The sequence below is a fragment of the Amblyomma maculatum genome, chromosome 6, assembly GCF_055883805.1.
Source record: "Amblyomma maculatum isolate TAMU_Amacu chromosome 6, ASM5588380v1, whole genome shotgun sequence".
Classification (NCBI taxonomy): Eukaryota; Metazoa; Arthropoda; class Arachnida; order Ixodida; family Ixodidae; genus Amblyomma; species Amblyomma maculatum.
The window spans coordinates 175,357,801-175,372,994 of record NC_139349.1 but is presented as its reverse complement, the minus strand read 5'-3'; the positions used below and the strand labels follow the sequence as shown (position 1 = coordinate 175,372,994).

The following is a 15,194-nucleotide window of genomic DNA, read 5'->3' as shown; positions in this document are numbered from 1 at the left end:
GCGAGGGCGTTTGTATTTCGGAGAAGAATCGATTAGTTTCACGCAGACTTCAAAGCAGGGTCCATATTAGGCAGAACAAAGTCTGACATTCGGGTATGAGCAGATAATAATCATTTGCAATAATTTTGTCAGACATTTCCGCAATGCTATTCCAGCGCACCACACACACAAAATATCACTAAGCGATTTGTCTAGCTCTCTTACGACTTGATATGTTTCGCGCCCGGCTTAATCGAACCAATTGCACACGTCCTCATTTAAGCCTTTCGAGGATATCCTTAGATGTTAGGCACGGTTTAATAAAGCGCAAAATATACTCACCAATAAAAATATCACAGGTAGCCTTGGCTGCATGTCGATGGACTGAAACGAAACAAAAAGAGAGACAGTGTTAGGAACCAGTGAAGAAATGCAACTACAACAAGCAACATAGAGGTGCCCAGACAAAGGCCATCAGCGAACCGTATATCACTGGGCTTAACGGTGGCAAGATCCGGGCCATAAAGATGGCACCGCTGCTCAGGAGGCAGCGAGCGGCAAGAAACAGAAACAGAACTGCATGCGCTTGATAAACGGTTCCGGAAACGGCCCTTTCTCGCTGCCCGCTTGACTCCCTTTGTTTTGTTTACGCTTTGGGCCTTCCGTGTTACCTCTACGCGTTTGGTCTCCTGGGGACGTGCTCGGTGCACATTCTCCGTTGCATGCTTTCGCTTTGGGCGAACTTGGAAATCATGTGCAATGCACCTTTCAAGGCCAGCCTTCTTGAAAATCGTATTTTCATCTCTTCAGTCACAATGTCGATCGTCCAAACTTCCTGGCCCTTTGGAGGACCTGCGCACTGCTCTGCATAATATTTATTTTGTGCTTGCTGCTTCTCAGTCTTTTGTTTTTACTAATAAGAAATCGCCACTGCCACATGAGCCTTCATGACAATAAATTTTTTTATTGCCCATTTTATTTTCTGATTATTTTTTAGAATTCTCTTTGTTGGCTGCGGTGCCCGCCCGCAAAAGTTGGCCTCTGGACAGCAAACTTTCAGATGTAAGTCAGCGCTCGTATACGTGAGTGCGTCTTTTCTCTCCATCCTTGCCTACTTCGCGCTGAGTCAAGAACGATCTGTCATCAACTAGCCCAGGCTTCCTTATTTCCAGTATGCTTTTTACACAGTGCCGTAAACCACTAAGTGATATATGCAAAGAAAAGCGGCACGTAAGAGCTCCGTCCGCTACGTACATGCGAGGCGGAAAGAATAAAAAACCAAAGACATCTCGACTATATCTTAGTGTGACTGACTGCTAGTGCGGTTTTTAGTGAATTATATATGCGCACTTAACCATTTTGCTGCGACGCTTATCGCGGCAAGTTACGACCTTAGGGTCGCATGCGAGTTCATCGCGATTTCAGTGCGACCGGCGCACGCGGTGACATTTCTGTGTGCGCAGACGCCGGTCTGCGACTTGCCCCGTGACCAATGCAATGGCCGTGTACAGATTGTCGGCTATCGCCGACCGTTCGAATCACATCGGAGCACACTCGTTTCTACTGGCATTTGCAAGTCTAACCGGGCCGGTGAGCGTGCTTGTATCGCGTGTCCGATTCGCACGACTCCTCCGAAGCGACACCGGCTTCGCCTTGACACAAAACGGTCGCCGTTCAAGCCGATCCTTTTACCGCTACTACGGAGAGAGAAAAGAGGGGGGGGGGGGGGAGGGAGGGGCAGAGGAGCTCGCCGCAGAACCTTGACCCGAACATCCAAGCACCCGCCCGCATCTCGGCAGCGATCCGAAGGTACCAGAACAGCTATCTGTGCACCTATGCAGATGGAGCCCAAAAAGGCGCTCTGCTGGCATCAATAATCCGTTGGAAAGTGTTAGATTCACGCGAAATAGGGAGGCGACGCGCTCGTGCGCTCTGCCCTTGCGCTCCGCTTTCGTCCTTTTTGACTAAGAATGGTATATTGTGATTCTGTTAGTGCGCATTTGAAAGGCGCAGGCGAGAGAGTCTTTTATCTTGCGGAGAAAACTAAGGCGGACCCCAATGCTTTTGCAGCCTTCACTCGTCGTCCCTTGCGCAGAGCCTACCGACAATATCCGAACGAGTAAATCGCCGTGCAAGGAGAACTGCGAAGGCCTTTCAGAGATACCACTAACGCGATAGAAGCGATTATTGCTGCAAACGAGTCAGCTTTCCAGAAACGCAATGAGGTGCCGTGGACGGCTTGTAATAAGTGCGATGACGCGTTGAATGCTGCGTTCCCTGCACAGGCGTTTGGTTGTTCGTAATATATATTGTTTTACCAATAGGACTGCAGCGACTCGCTTTACACTTACTTGACTCCCTGAGCCTGCGAAATTTTGTCTTATCTTCTTGACTTCGGAATTCCCCCTGCAAACCCTGTCTATGGTTCCCTCAATTTATCGTGTAACGAAAGGAAAGTGACTGTCTGTTTAACAAACGGAATCGTTAGAAAACCTTCCATTCATAAGAGAGCCGGAATAAATATTTAATACGTTAACAGAAGGTATTCTGGTTTCAGAAACAGGGCCTTATGTGCGTCGAGAACATTCATTCCACAAGTCCATCGCACATCTATGAAATGGGTACAAGGGTGACGAATACGTCCAGCTTTCTTAGTGTGCTCGTGCTAAGCTGCTGCTGCTGAAAAAAAAAAAAAAAAGAAACGAGGCATGTGCGCGTTCTTCACAACAGGTGAGTGGTTCGGTGAGGCTCATTCGTGCGGAAACCTATGGCATGGAGAACGAAAGCAGCACGGCTTCGGGATCTTTGTGCCTCATTGAAACGGTCGCATAGCCGGCGAGACAACATGACAGCGCGGGCTCAGAACCGGATCAAAAAGCGCGCTGTCTCCGTTCCCATGCATGAGGCCTGCACCACAGAGTAACACTTAGTGCATCGGCTTTCTTTGAAGTTAGGCGGGCATTAACTGCCTGCTTTGGTTATCTGGCTCGCCCAATCTCGCAACCATATCTAAGCAAATCAGATACAGTGATCGATGCATCTTTGCTCGAAGGTGCAGTAGCTTTAATCGCTTCTTAACCTGCGGCAGGAAGGGTGGCGCAGCACACGTATTACGTTCGTGTCACAGAGTTTAATTCTTGTTGTTAAGGGCTAGTTGCACACACATAAAAAAAAAAAAAAACGCTTGATGAAAGATAATAGCCCACAGGCAGACACACACTCGAGAGAAGAGAACACGGGACACGCGTTCTTCTATCGAATGTGCACCTTCCTGTACGCTATTTATTACCTTTCGTCAAGTTGGAATGCACCATCTAGCCCGTCTTCAAGTTTTGATTAAAAAAAAACCCAAACACAAGAAGAGAACAAAGGAGATGAAAAGAGCGTTTAATTATTTTCCGACGTTACGTTGTTCGCATTCAGTAGTGAACATGAACGAGCCCACACTGCCTCCTGACATCACCCGCAAGAAGCTGCTCGTGACCGCAGTTCGGAAACTGTGAAGCAGTGATCCTCCATGCACCTTACTAGGATGTCGCAATACTCCGCTATACAAGCCTCTACGCGGGTAGTTATGGACGGATGGAAAGTGTACATGCAGAAAATGTACAAAATAAGCACGGAATAAAACGCCAGCAAGAGAAATAAAATGCAAAGACAAAACAAGCATATCGGTTCATGGTGGGGGGAACATAAGCGAGGCTGATTAACGCTTCTGAAGGGCAGCACCACTGCTCCTTCGAAATTACCCTCCTCTGTATGGTATCGAGCCTCCTCGGGCCGTAGTGTTCCCATTTTGCTGTTCGAGTTTAAACTGCCTGCTTCATTGTTTTATGATAGTACACAGACATAATTTTCGCACAGACTTTACCGAGCTCTCGCCAGGACTAAAGGCTAGAACTGGCATACGCGTCTCTCCATATCCCGAGTAACAAGCTGCGAAAAGGGCATTGTTCCCTCCCGTCAAGTGATTGTGAATACATTTTCTTAGTGCCCAGTGTGCTCGTAGCAGAACTTCATGTTAATGAGCGAACAACAAACATGTGCGCTTAGGCGTTCTGATTAGTCCTCATGAAATTGTTTGTTCATAATTTTCAGAAGAGTGGCAAAGAAAACTTTCAATACACGAGTTATAGGAGCTATTCTATTGTCCTTTTAGTTGTTGCAATGCTCCAAAGGACAGGTGCGGGGAATTGGCGAGGCAAGAGGGTGGGAGAAAGGGAGGGAGGAAAGAAGTAGTGTCGCCATTCCAGAGGTTATTGGTAACGATTTCTAGCCGCTAATCTATGGTTACAACAAAATTCGTATGATTCTATTACTAAGCTTTTTAACAGCTACATCAAAGGAACTTGCGCACAGAAAAAAAAAACAAAAACAAAAAACCCCTCAGAATATGACAATTTCTGTTGGTTACTATGATTTAGAAGATTTTGTTGATATTTAGTTTCCTTCAGTTCAGTTCAGTTGTTCAGTCGTGTCCGACTCTTCGTGGCCCTATGGACCATATCACGCCACGCTTTCCGGTCTCTCACTATCTTCCTAACATCACATAATTTCGTCTGCAGCGCCTCGAGGATGCCATCTAACCATTGCGTTCGCTGCCTACCCCTTCTCAGGCGACCCTCAACCTTTTCCAACATCAAATCTTTCTCCAGCGACTCTTCTCTTCTCATCAGATGACCGAAGTAGCTGAGCTTTAACTTAGCTTATGCTTAGAAATCAGAAAACGTCAAAGACAAGCATAATTCATCTTCATAAAAAACAAAGCCAGTCACTCCGAAACCATGGAAGACATCACACGAACAAACGAGATTGGTCATCGATAAAACCCTTAAATCTCCCAGCATGAGCGTATTACTAGAGAAACCCGCTCATCCAACAACGTGGCATCCTTGTCACAGCTATGTGGGAGCGTGGATTGTGCCCTGTCGAACAGCCAGAGAACGGACGATTAGGCAAATGGAGTACCCCGCCTGTCACTGCTTCACTCGGGTATAAACCTCTTCGTGTGACCCGATGTAAGAGTGTCGGAAAGTTTCATCCCCGCCTTCCCGCAAACGGTTCTTTCGCCATGCGGCCGTGGTCCGGTGACCGCCAAAGCGGGAGCCGCGCGCCCATAGCCTTTACGGAGCTGCTGTCGTCAGCGGAGTGGGCGAAGCTCATGTGGGCCGCAGCCGACGTCACCTGGACCCGACCGTGTCTGGCGGCGGTTATGAATGCGGCGAAGGACGCGGAGCGACGTGGGTGCTCTGCGTTCCGCGCTCCTGTTTTACCACCACGAGGCCACGCGCGTTTTCCGTGCCCGGTTCCGACGCCTTCTTGTTCAATACTGCCGCTGTCTATGGCGCGTTTGAGCACTTTTACGTGCTGCTTTCAATTTGGCGTACTCCGAAACGAATAACACTAGATAAAGGAAGCAGAGGGACATAGGCTCGGAGGTTCGGAGGCTCACTATGCTCAGGTACTTCGGCAGCAAGTTTTCATTGCGTTAAATAGAAAATATGTACCGTGGTAATTTTACGAATAGTGGAAGCAAGTGGTCGGGTGAACGTGCACTTGTACTTTGGAGCTAAGTTTTCTGTGCTTACACTGAGTTGGTGGTGCACGTACCGGTGCAATCGGATGCTTCGGTATTCGTCCATTGGCTTAAGATGAATTACGGCGGAACACGAGGACAGGGGCAACGTCCCCACAAATAAGAATGAATTAGTGACAGTCATTTGCAACGTCGATCCCGTCGTATCTATTACTCTTTGTTTCCAAACACGGAATAAGACACCGGTCTGAATATGAATAATGAAGTGGCGCGTGTTTCCCATGCTTCCATAGCACAGGGGAGGCGCACACAGTAAGTTTTGAAGCCTGCAGAACGAGATCACCGAGAGGAATTGAAAGACGTGTGGCACAGCTTTCCTTTAAGGCACGCCAATAAAAGAAAGACAGTAGTCATTTTCCCTGCTCAGCTTGCTTAAGAAGTAAATATCTATACAAATCACGATGATACACCACTTGAGTCCAATAGTCAGCATAAATAAACTATCGGTAACAATTATTTAGAGAGGATATTCACTTAATATGACCAAGTGGCGCACTGGGACACCACTGAAGTAACACCACACCTACGGCACAGCAGTGACCATCAAAAGTAAAATCGTGCTCAAAATGTAATGATTTCTGATAAAAACCAACGCCCTGCTCTGAAGCCTGGCATCACCATATCTTGCAGTTTCACACGGTCAGAGGGTAACCCCGTGCAAAAACAAATGTATCGCTGCCACGCCGTTTCATGTCCAACACGCACTCGAAAACCAGTCTCACATCTCAATTCAAAGGCATTGTTACTTGCTTCCTGCTTCTTCTTTTTTTTTTTTTTTTTTCAAACGCAGACGAAAGAAGACGCTCTTGACGAGGCTCTTTCTTCGAGGCTTTCAGAACCCCGCCAGCGCTCGCCAGGTCTCGGCAAGCATGTTTGGCTCTGGCGAGCGGATCCTCTCCGGTCACGACTCATCCGGTGTTCACCAGAATGTGCCTTCATGCGCCTTCGTCCCGCGTCGAGCGCTATCCGGCACCCGCTCTTTTTACCGGGTTTCAGAACTGGCGTATACGCCGTGGTTGCCTAATTCGCCGTCTTTTTTCGGCCACCGCTAGCATACAAACTTGCGGCATAAAGCCAACACTCCAACTTCCCTTCTTACCCTCTCTACCTGCAGATTTGGTACGGCCTGTACCGTTTTTCAACCGTTTTTAGTTGTTTGCATGGATTATATGACACTTCTTCGGAATGGAACCGGTGTTGTTGCACACGATATCTATGTGCGGCCGCTGGAAGCTACCCTACCCCACACCACTTCTCCCGAACGTTAACACTAAGAGCCAACTTTACGCCCTCCTTACTCCTGTAATTCTCCCCCTGCTAGATGTCAGCTTGAAATCTAAGCCTCATCACTAAATTCCTGGCTCACGGCGTAATAGGGAGCGAAATTAAAAAAAAAAAAACAAAGAAATGCAGACATTTTCTCGATAAAGTGCCGGCAAGCACAATTACAAATTAAAAAGGCTGCAATTTCAGTGCCGCTAACATATAATTTGTTTTCTTTTTGCCGTGACAGCCGCTGGTCATTTGTCTGCCACATTTGGTCAAGAGACGAAGGACGCCAGCGCGACCTTGGGAATTTCGCGCACCAAAGCGTGCGACTTTTACATCGTAAATGGGTAAACGCTTAATTTGATACCTGGAACGATAGCTCGACTCGGAATATGAACGCAAAGTTGCCCCTGTGACGTACGCGCCTTGCGAAAGTTCCTAAATTCTTAATTTCACACCAAATACCTAGAAGAATAAATCATTCCGCCACCTTGAAAAGGGGAGCTGGGAGGTGAGCGTGCGCAACTTCGTTGTGAACAAAACTAGAAACTAGAGACAGGGGGGGCAAGAAGAAAACATTTCTTCAAAAGGCAACACTTGACGAGCGACCTGGAACAAAAACCTCGAAAACTGACGCCGAAGAGAACATGCAACAGGGAATCTGCACGCAGTCCGGTCGGCTTCTCCCTTCCCACAGTTGTCCGCACCCTGATGAAACCGCGGTTCCCAGCAAACTCCGTCCGTTCCCTAAGCTCTTTTGGCGCCTCAATTGGCCTCTTCTAGTGAGGTGAAAGGTCTCTAATTGTTTCTTTCCGGCCCAGGCGCGATTTCGAAGCAAGCAGCGGCGGCTTGGAGCACCCAGGAGAATAGAAGAAGCATCGTTCATACCAGTGGCGCTGTGTTGTTGCCGGGCGCGACGCCGTCGGGAGCCCGAGAAAGTGACGCTATTACGAGCTACTCGCGTGAGCAACACCACCTTCCGCCGTGGGCCGCTCCTCAGGTTCTTTTCGGAGGTGGCCACCCTACGTGCGGATTTCTCTTCGCCATATGAGGAGGAGAAAGCTCGCCGCCATGAGCGATGACCGCTGCGTCTCTAATCATATCCTGTTTCGCGATAGGTGCCCGATGCGGAGCCACGCGTTCCGCTTGCCTTTCGCCGCGTCATTAGCCGTGCCCAAAAGTATGGAGGGTTGCGCAAGCGTCGCGTTCTGAAACAGGCGGCGCCAGTGCTTGTCGCCCTGTGAATGCATTACGAAAATTAGGCGAACCCTAAAAAGCAGACGATTACAGCGAGCCGATTTGCTTGTGTGCCATTTGCTTTACTCAAGGCCGCTTGTTATTCGAAAATGCAGCCCTGATATGGTGACGTACGCGGCGTTGAGGAATGGTTTTTAGAAACTAACTGAAGGAACCGAGCAACGCGTAACGCCTCTAAATGTATACCAGAAGAGCGCACCTTGTCGGCGCTGGCCTCAGAGAATCAGACGTTCACCTCTCTGCGATGTTTGCTTGTAACAACGTTTAATCATTCGCTGCAGATAACCATATGGGAAGAGTGGTTAGACACCTACCGATCTGGAACCATAGTTTCATGGGAGCAGTTGAGTTGATAAAATTCGGCATGTGATATATTAACGCAGTTAAACAGTGTCGGCACTCAGAATCTTAACAGCAGTGAAACCAAACTTTGGAAATCCTTAGAATAGAATGGAAGAAAATCCTTGTTGATGCCAAAAACAGGAAAGGAAAACATGCATGCCAAAACATTTACCATACACCGTGTTTGGATGCCGGAAGTAAGCATAATTGCTGTCCTAGGTAAGTGCTTGAATAGAGGACGTGCGGAACGCAGAAAAAAAAAAAAATGCGCTCGATCAGTCCAGTGAAAGGGGTTCACTGCAGGTACGCAAGCAAGCGGTTGAGTGGCGATTACGCCGCCCAGATTGAAGATGCACGTCTGCTAAGCGATCGCCCGACGCGTCACGGTCTTCAAAGAAGCACCCGCGGGCTGTTCTCGCTACACAGTAACGACGGCTGGAATTCGATCCCACGGCTGTGGGCCACAAGAGTGCCAGTGCTCATTACACGGCGGAGTCCGCGTCAAGCACGGACGGTTCAAGGCAGGCAAAGCCGACACTGCCTCCTCTGAAGCGCCGCGTTAACGCCAGCAAAACGAGCGCCCGTAGCTCAATCCCTGAAACTTGACGCTCGAACTTTGACCGCCCTTCCCTTCTCTCTCTCTCTCGAAATTCCGGAGCAGAGAGATTAAATAAAGCCGAACCGGCTCTCCGAGTGGCTCCCCTTCAGTTCCGAGTGCCCCCTGGAAAGGGGATCTCACGTAATCGATTTTCACGGCATGGCCCTTCCGATACCCATCTCGGGCACGAGCTGTCCCGTCCGGCGCTCGTGCGGAGGGCCGTTCGCTTCCTAATCCAGGCTCACGTACGCCTTGACCTCAGTCGGAAGCGGCTCCTCCACCTTCCCTTTCGGAGGCTAACGTCGGGCACAAAAAGGACGGCCAGCGATGATGGCGCACCTTGTATCGCTGGTTACGTCGGGTGCCCGCCCCAAAGGCGTAGGCGTCCCTCGCTGTCGCGCCGAAAGCTCTCAAGGTCGAGTCTACAGCCTCAACACAAGAGGACAAAAGAAATAAAGCGTACTACCCGAGGCTTCGCTCGTTTCACTAGTGAAAATAGCATCGAACACGCTGCACTCAAGAAACATGCGAATAATGAGGTATGGATCACTCATGTGACAAGAGAAAGGAATGGTGGTGGAATGTGGTTGTACGTCACTATCAGTTTTACTATCTGTGACAAGCGCGAGATTTGCTGAGCAGCCATGATACAGTGAGCTTTACGAATTCGTAGCAGACTTTACATTGTTCCCGCTTTAGGTATTGCATCTGCCATTTCCCGAAGTTGCAGTGGATATGAAAAAAAAGCAAGTTTAAAAAGCGGTTACCGGCGAATCCCTAACGAGCCAGCCATCGTGTGCGCTTCTAGATGGCTTTGCTGAGTATGACGAGAGGGGGATAGGGAGAGGGAGAGTGTGCCTGGGTAACACGCCAGTGTTTACAAGTAACTATATATACTAGAGACGGGATAAGTTGATGGTTGTATTTTTCTTGGTCGCGTCCGGTTTTGCAGTTGTATTATCTTATGCCCTGTCTTTTTCGGGTGATACGAAATGTCAGTCATACAAGTGACCTCCAAACGTTCACAGAATTCTTCACGGACCATCCACTCCTTCACCGCTCAGGGCGAGTGAACTGCATGATTACAACGTCCGCCATTTCTCAACTTCAAGGCTCGTTTTGGGGCCTACGGAAGCGTGTAGCCACAGCCGTTAAGCAAAGGTCCGCTAGAGCTCATTATAGTCACCAAGGTAATGCAGCACTTATAGTTGCAGTGACGGAAAGCCGTGAACTCCTTTTAGGTGCCTTTCCTTTTTCTTCTGCGGGCGCCATCTCGGATGTGCGGGCGCACCCACACGACGGGTTTCCCGCTTCCCCCGCTGCCCGCTTCGTTACTCCGCGGTGCGTATAACGCAATCTGGACCCGACGGGACCGGTAAGGCCAGTCTGGATGCTCAGCTCGCACGACTCTAGCCGTGTTTACGAGGGCCAGTTCGGATGTCCGCTTCGATTTATCGACCGCAGTTCCTTCATTTGTTCCGGCAAATGAACAACATTGTTTATAAACCCGCGAGAGCAAAGACGGCAATAGAAGCTGGACAAGCCGCGGCAGCAACAGACGCAAAGGCAGACTTGCGTTTCCGGAAAACGGCACTTTGAATGACGAGAAGGAGTTCTTAATAAGCTTCTTTTTTTAATAAACGAATGTTTATGAGCGAGTAAAGACAAGAGGTCGCCCTCATTACCTTTTCAAAAAACAAAAAAAGAAGAAAAAAAAAATATCGTATCGTGCTTCGTACCGGTCGTAGAATCGAGACTACAAGGTAGCCCGCCCGAAGAAAGTCGAAGACCAGTAAGCTCGTTGCGACGGCTGCTTGGCAGAATCTTCGAATCCGCAAACAAGGAGCAGACGTTGACATGACACCGAAGCTCACATAAATGCGTTTCTTTAGGACTCCGCATTGATTTCAGGGATGTAGAGAGTGGTTGTACTTATTCGAACGAGAGCGTCGCTTTAAATATCTTCACGTAAAATGGACCGGATTTAGCGTTGCGAAGCAGCTCACGCGAAGAAAAAGCTAATAATTGCACGCTCCGCAGGTAATATCCCTCGTCACGTTTTTGCAACAGGCCTACCATGACAAATCTGCAATTTAGTTAGGGGAACGGTTTCTTTCATTCATCACATCTATCGACCTTATACAGCCCTGTTTTAACTGAAACTGGCTTTTTTGTTAAGCGGCGGTACGGCTTTGATGCCGCCCAAGTTTATTTTATCGACAGCACCTGTTCAGTAAGTAAAATAGTCAGTGATAGCCGTGGATTCGTGTCGCGGCACCTTCAGGTACACTATTATACACCGCCAGTCGACGCGTTCTTTAACCGCCCTTACGGCTCATCATCGTAAACCGGGGTACATCCACTTCAAGGCAAATATATCTCATAACTTAACGCGGTCCTGCGCCAGCTACATCCACCTTACTCACGCAAATATCCTAAATATCGTCCCCACATCTAAATTTCTGCCGCTCCCTGCTAAGCTTTCCTTCCTGGCTATCCAATTTGTTAGCCTAAGCGACCATCGGTATACTCTCTTCGCAGTACATGTCCTGCCCATGCCCATTTCTTCTTCTTGATTTCCACTAGAATGTCAGCAACTTGAGTTATTTCTCTGACCCATTCTGTATGCTTCCTATCTCTTCAAGTGCGTACAGAGTTACGTACGCAAACGTGAGAAGTCTACGAGCGCTGCGCGAATTTCGCCAGGACTACTTTAGGTTTCACGTACTTGGTGTACGTGAAGCAAAATGTATGGACCTTTCATACAAGCCTCGAAAAACTGTGCGTACGTGTTATGCCGCGCCATCTAGTACAGATGAACCAAACTAATTTTGTTCAGTCGAGCTGCCTTGAGCCGAGCCATGCTGCGGCCGTAGCCAAGAGTCGGTCGAATTGGAAATTGCTGCTCTCAACGTCATTGCTCTACAGTGAACAATTAGCAAGACGCATACCTATATGCGTCCACCGAACAGCGTGTCGCATGCAGTCTTCGAATGGATTGCATTCTCTCACGTCGCGAAGCATATCCAGATCGTCGCTTTTGGAAAAGCGAATTCGCTAGGCAACAGAACTCATGCCTACAACGCTTACAACTTCCCCCTACAACGGATTGGCTCTGGTTGGCTGCCGCCTTGCATCTGGCACTCTAGCCACTTCTTGCTCAACTCTGGTCTGGCGTGACCTCGCGAGATCGTTGCTATGACGACGACAAACGCTTCTGCGTCAGGCTTAACAGCTGAAAAATCGTCCTTCTATCTAAAAACAAAAGGCTATTTGTCACTTGAAACTTTACGCGAGGGTAAGATTGGGTAAGCTTAAAGCGAATACAACAGTTTAGAACACGATATCGCGCCGAGGAATTAGCGGCGAAGCTGTTATTGCTGTGAAGCGGGCGGGCAGGGCGTCGCCATGTTGTCAACTCTACGTACGCCAGCAACGTGAAGACGCCAAAGTGAAAATCCGAATCTCACGTACGTCCGTAAAACTCCCGCAGACTCTTCACGTTCTGCGCATGCGCACTGGTCACACGTAGGCGTTTCACGTACGTGAAACTAAAACTGTCTCCCCTACCGTTTTTCGTTCCAAAGCCCTCTGCGTTGTTCTCAACTTAAGTAGAACGCTCATCGTTAGCCTCCACGTTTCAGCCTTACAGGTGACTACAGGTGAGATGCAAATGTTGTATACTTTTTCTGCAGGGATACTGGATTATAAAGCAACAAAAAAAGAAATACAGCAGAAATTCACATTGTCTTTCTCCCCAACAAAGCAGTGACGGACTGCAGCGGACGAGATGCCCACCCCAGGACGTCGATACGAGTCACTACTCCGCTGTCTTGCGAGGAAACACCCGACGTTCGATTGCCGAGAGAGCCAGACTCCTCCGAGCCATCGTCGCACCGACGGAGGAAATTAAGCGGACAGGTGGGTCTCGAGTAGAGCAGTCACGGTCCGCTCAACGGGGTGCCACAGTGCATGTGCACTTTCTGTTTGCACGCCTGTGCAGACCACGACACGCTATCGACTCACGCCAAGTCGTGCCTCAGCCACACACCGGAGTGGCGCGCGCCGGGCAGTCAACGCGTACTTTGCCGTCAGATGCGAGCTTATAGGTGGGGCGCCCGAGACATCGCGGGGACGACGCATCATTGACGGGGTGAGGGCCTCAAGCGAACGTCTGGATGTCAGGCAGTATGTGGGGTCGCCTTGTCGGCGGCTTCGTCTGGGCAGCTCCCGGACGCGACTGGAGGCAAGAGTGCGCGCGCCCAGCGGAGAAACCGGTGCCCGTCGGGGCCCTTGACCCGCTTCGCCGTCATGCTCCCATGCCAAAGAGCGTCCGATGCGAGGCATACGTCTGTCTAGCTGTCTCTCCTTTCGACGAGTGCTTCCCAGAAAGCACTTGCCACCGCCCAGTCTATGAACGCCACCGACTCTGTTGGCAGCCCTTTTGTACATGGATCCCTTCGTCATAACGCAGGCACTGTTTGCGCTGTCTGGAACCAATTGCTAGTGCATAAAGAGCATATATTTTCGCATGGTTTGAAGTTTGGCTGCATGAAGTCCTTTTTATGGGAAGGATTACGTGACTTCGTTCCTTGAAAAGATGAATTGCTGTGTGAGAGGTCACAGGCTGTACGCGACTCACTTTCGTCCGCCTTCGCAGGACAAACCCTATTCGCTTTCGTGCGACAAGCGGAACTAAGTAAGAGTCATGGGAGTTCGAGAAGAGCGCTTGACAGAGCGTCCGAAGCTTCTGAAGAGCCAGTTCTTATTTGAAGCCCTTGAAGATTATCGTTCGGTCGTGCCCCAAGTCGTGTCCCAAGAGCAAGTGCGTCGTTTTTGCAAACTTTGCCCGCGCAGCGAGGGTGCGCCCCGTCCAAAGGGATAGAACTCATCCGATTCCGGTTGAACGGAGAAAGTGCGTTCTCCGATCCTTCGAACCACGAGAAGAGGTAAAATGACCGGGGAAGGGCGAAAGCGACGCACTCGAAGAGTCTGCTTAACCCGTCTAGACGGCCGGAATGCTATTGCAGCTCCGCATTGCAAGAGAGGACCCTCCCTTTTGCTCGCTTTACCTGCGTAGATTCAAGGGATAGTTGGACTGTACGCAGCGTACAGCATACCGCAGCGGTGTGGAGTGGAAGGAGAACCCCCGTCGTTTCGTCCCGAGCAGGCTCTCGTGGGTCATCCACGATGAGACAGCGTGTTCGCCACCGGCGACGTGCGTCCGCCTTGTGGTGCCGGGGAAAATGGATAACGCACGTTGGGCCGCCTGCTGTTCCCGGCGCCGCGATGAGCTCGGCTTATGCAGCGAAAGAGACAGCTCCTATTATGAGCTGAGCCGCGTTCTTAAACCTTGGAAGCCTCGCAGGGGTTAGTGACCGGCATTGGCAGAAACGGCTGCGTTTACAAGTGGAAACGCTGTCGGGCGACTGCTTATTGAACGTCCCAGTGGTCGTCCTGCTTAGTCCCGAGTTCTTTTAGGCGTTCGTGTTTGAGCTGTCCTCCTCACGCCGTCTTTATTCGTGTGTGGCACCGGCGTTTCACCACGCTCTCCGGTCTGTATGAGCGTTTTTCAGTGTTTCCACGACTCGTATTGGATCACAAAGGCATGGTCGCGTTGTCTGGAGCAGTGCGAACACGGCGCAAAGAGGCATCCGTAATGCATGCGTGGAATTCATCTGCATGCGAAAGGGTTGCCGCGATTCTTAGCAGGGTAATCGACGGAGCACTGACAGACAGACGGTTGGCCTGTGCGGTCTAGGCTGCCAGTTTGAAGAGACCCTGGCGTGATCTCACTAATGCCATGGCTGGAAGACGTCAATGCTCTGAGCCTGCATTTCTTTCGCAAGGTAGTATTTGAACAACTACAACAACAACAACAACAACAACAACAAAAAAAAAAAAACACACCCCAGTTTACTCGTGAGCGTTGCAACAGGGCTCTGGGGCCCCTAGAAACCAGGGGCTCTAGGAAGGCAAGGAAAAGGATGATCCTTACCCTACACATATTTACTGTTCAAAAAGTGTCATAAATGCCAGACTGTTCTGATTAGAAAAAAAAAAAAAACCGTTGGCTGGGTACTTTATGTAAAGGCGGTACATTGAACGGAGGAAACAAAATAACCTGTAATCATCTCGTGCTCGTGACTCCTC

General features: G+C 49.6%; 1 protein-coding gene across 2 annotated transcripts in view; it reads right to left on the bottom strand.

Annotated features, from left to right (window-relative positions):
• The window catches only part of pio (zona pellucida domain-containing protein piopio), a 112,579-nt gene that overhangs the window by 82,682 nt on the left and 14,703 nt on the right, over nucleotides 1-15,194 (bottom strand). For both annotated transcript variants that reach the window (XM_084607703.1, XM_084607704.1), the window contains exon 2: nucleotides 322-363. In XM_084607703.1, the coding sequence (XP_084463829.1) occupies nucleotides 322-354 (33 nt within the window). In that variant the 5' untranslated portion in view covers nucleotides 355-363. The remainder of the gene's footprint in view (nucleotides 1-321; nucleotides 364-15,194) is intronic.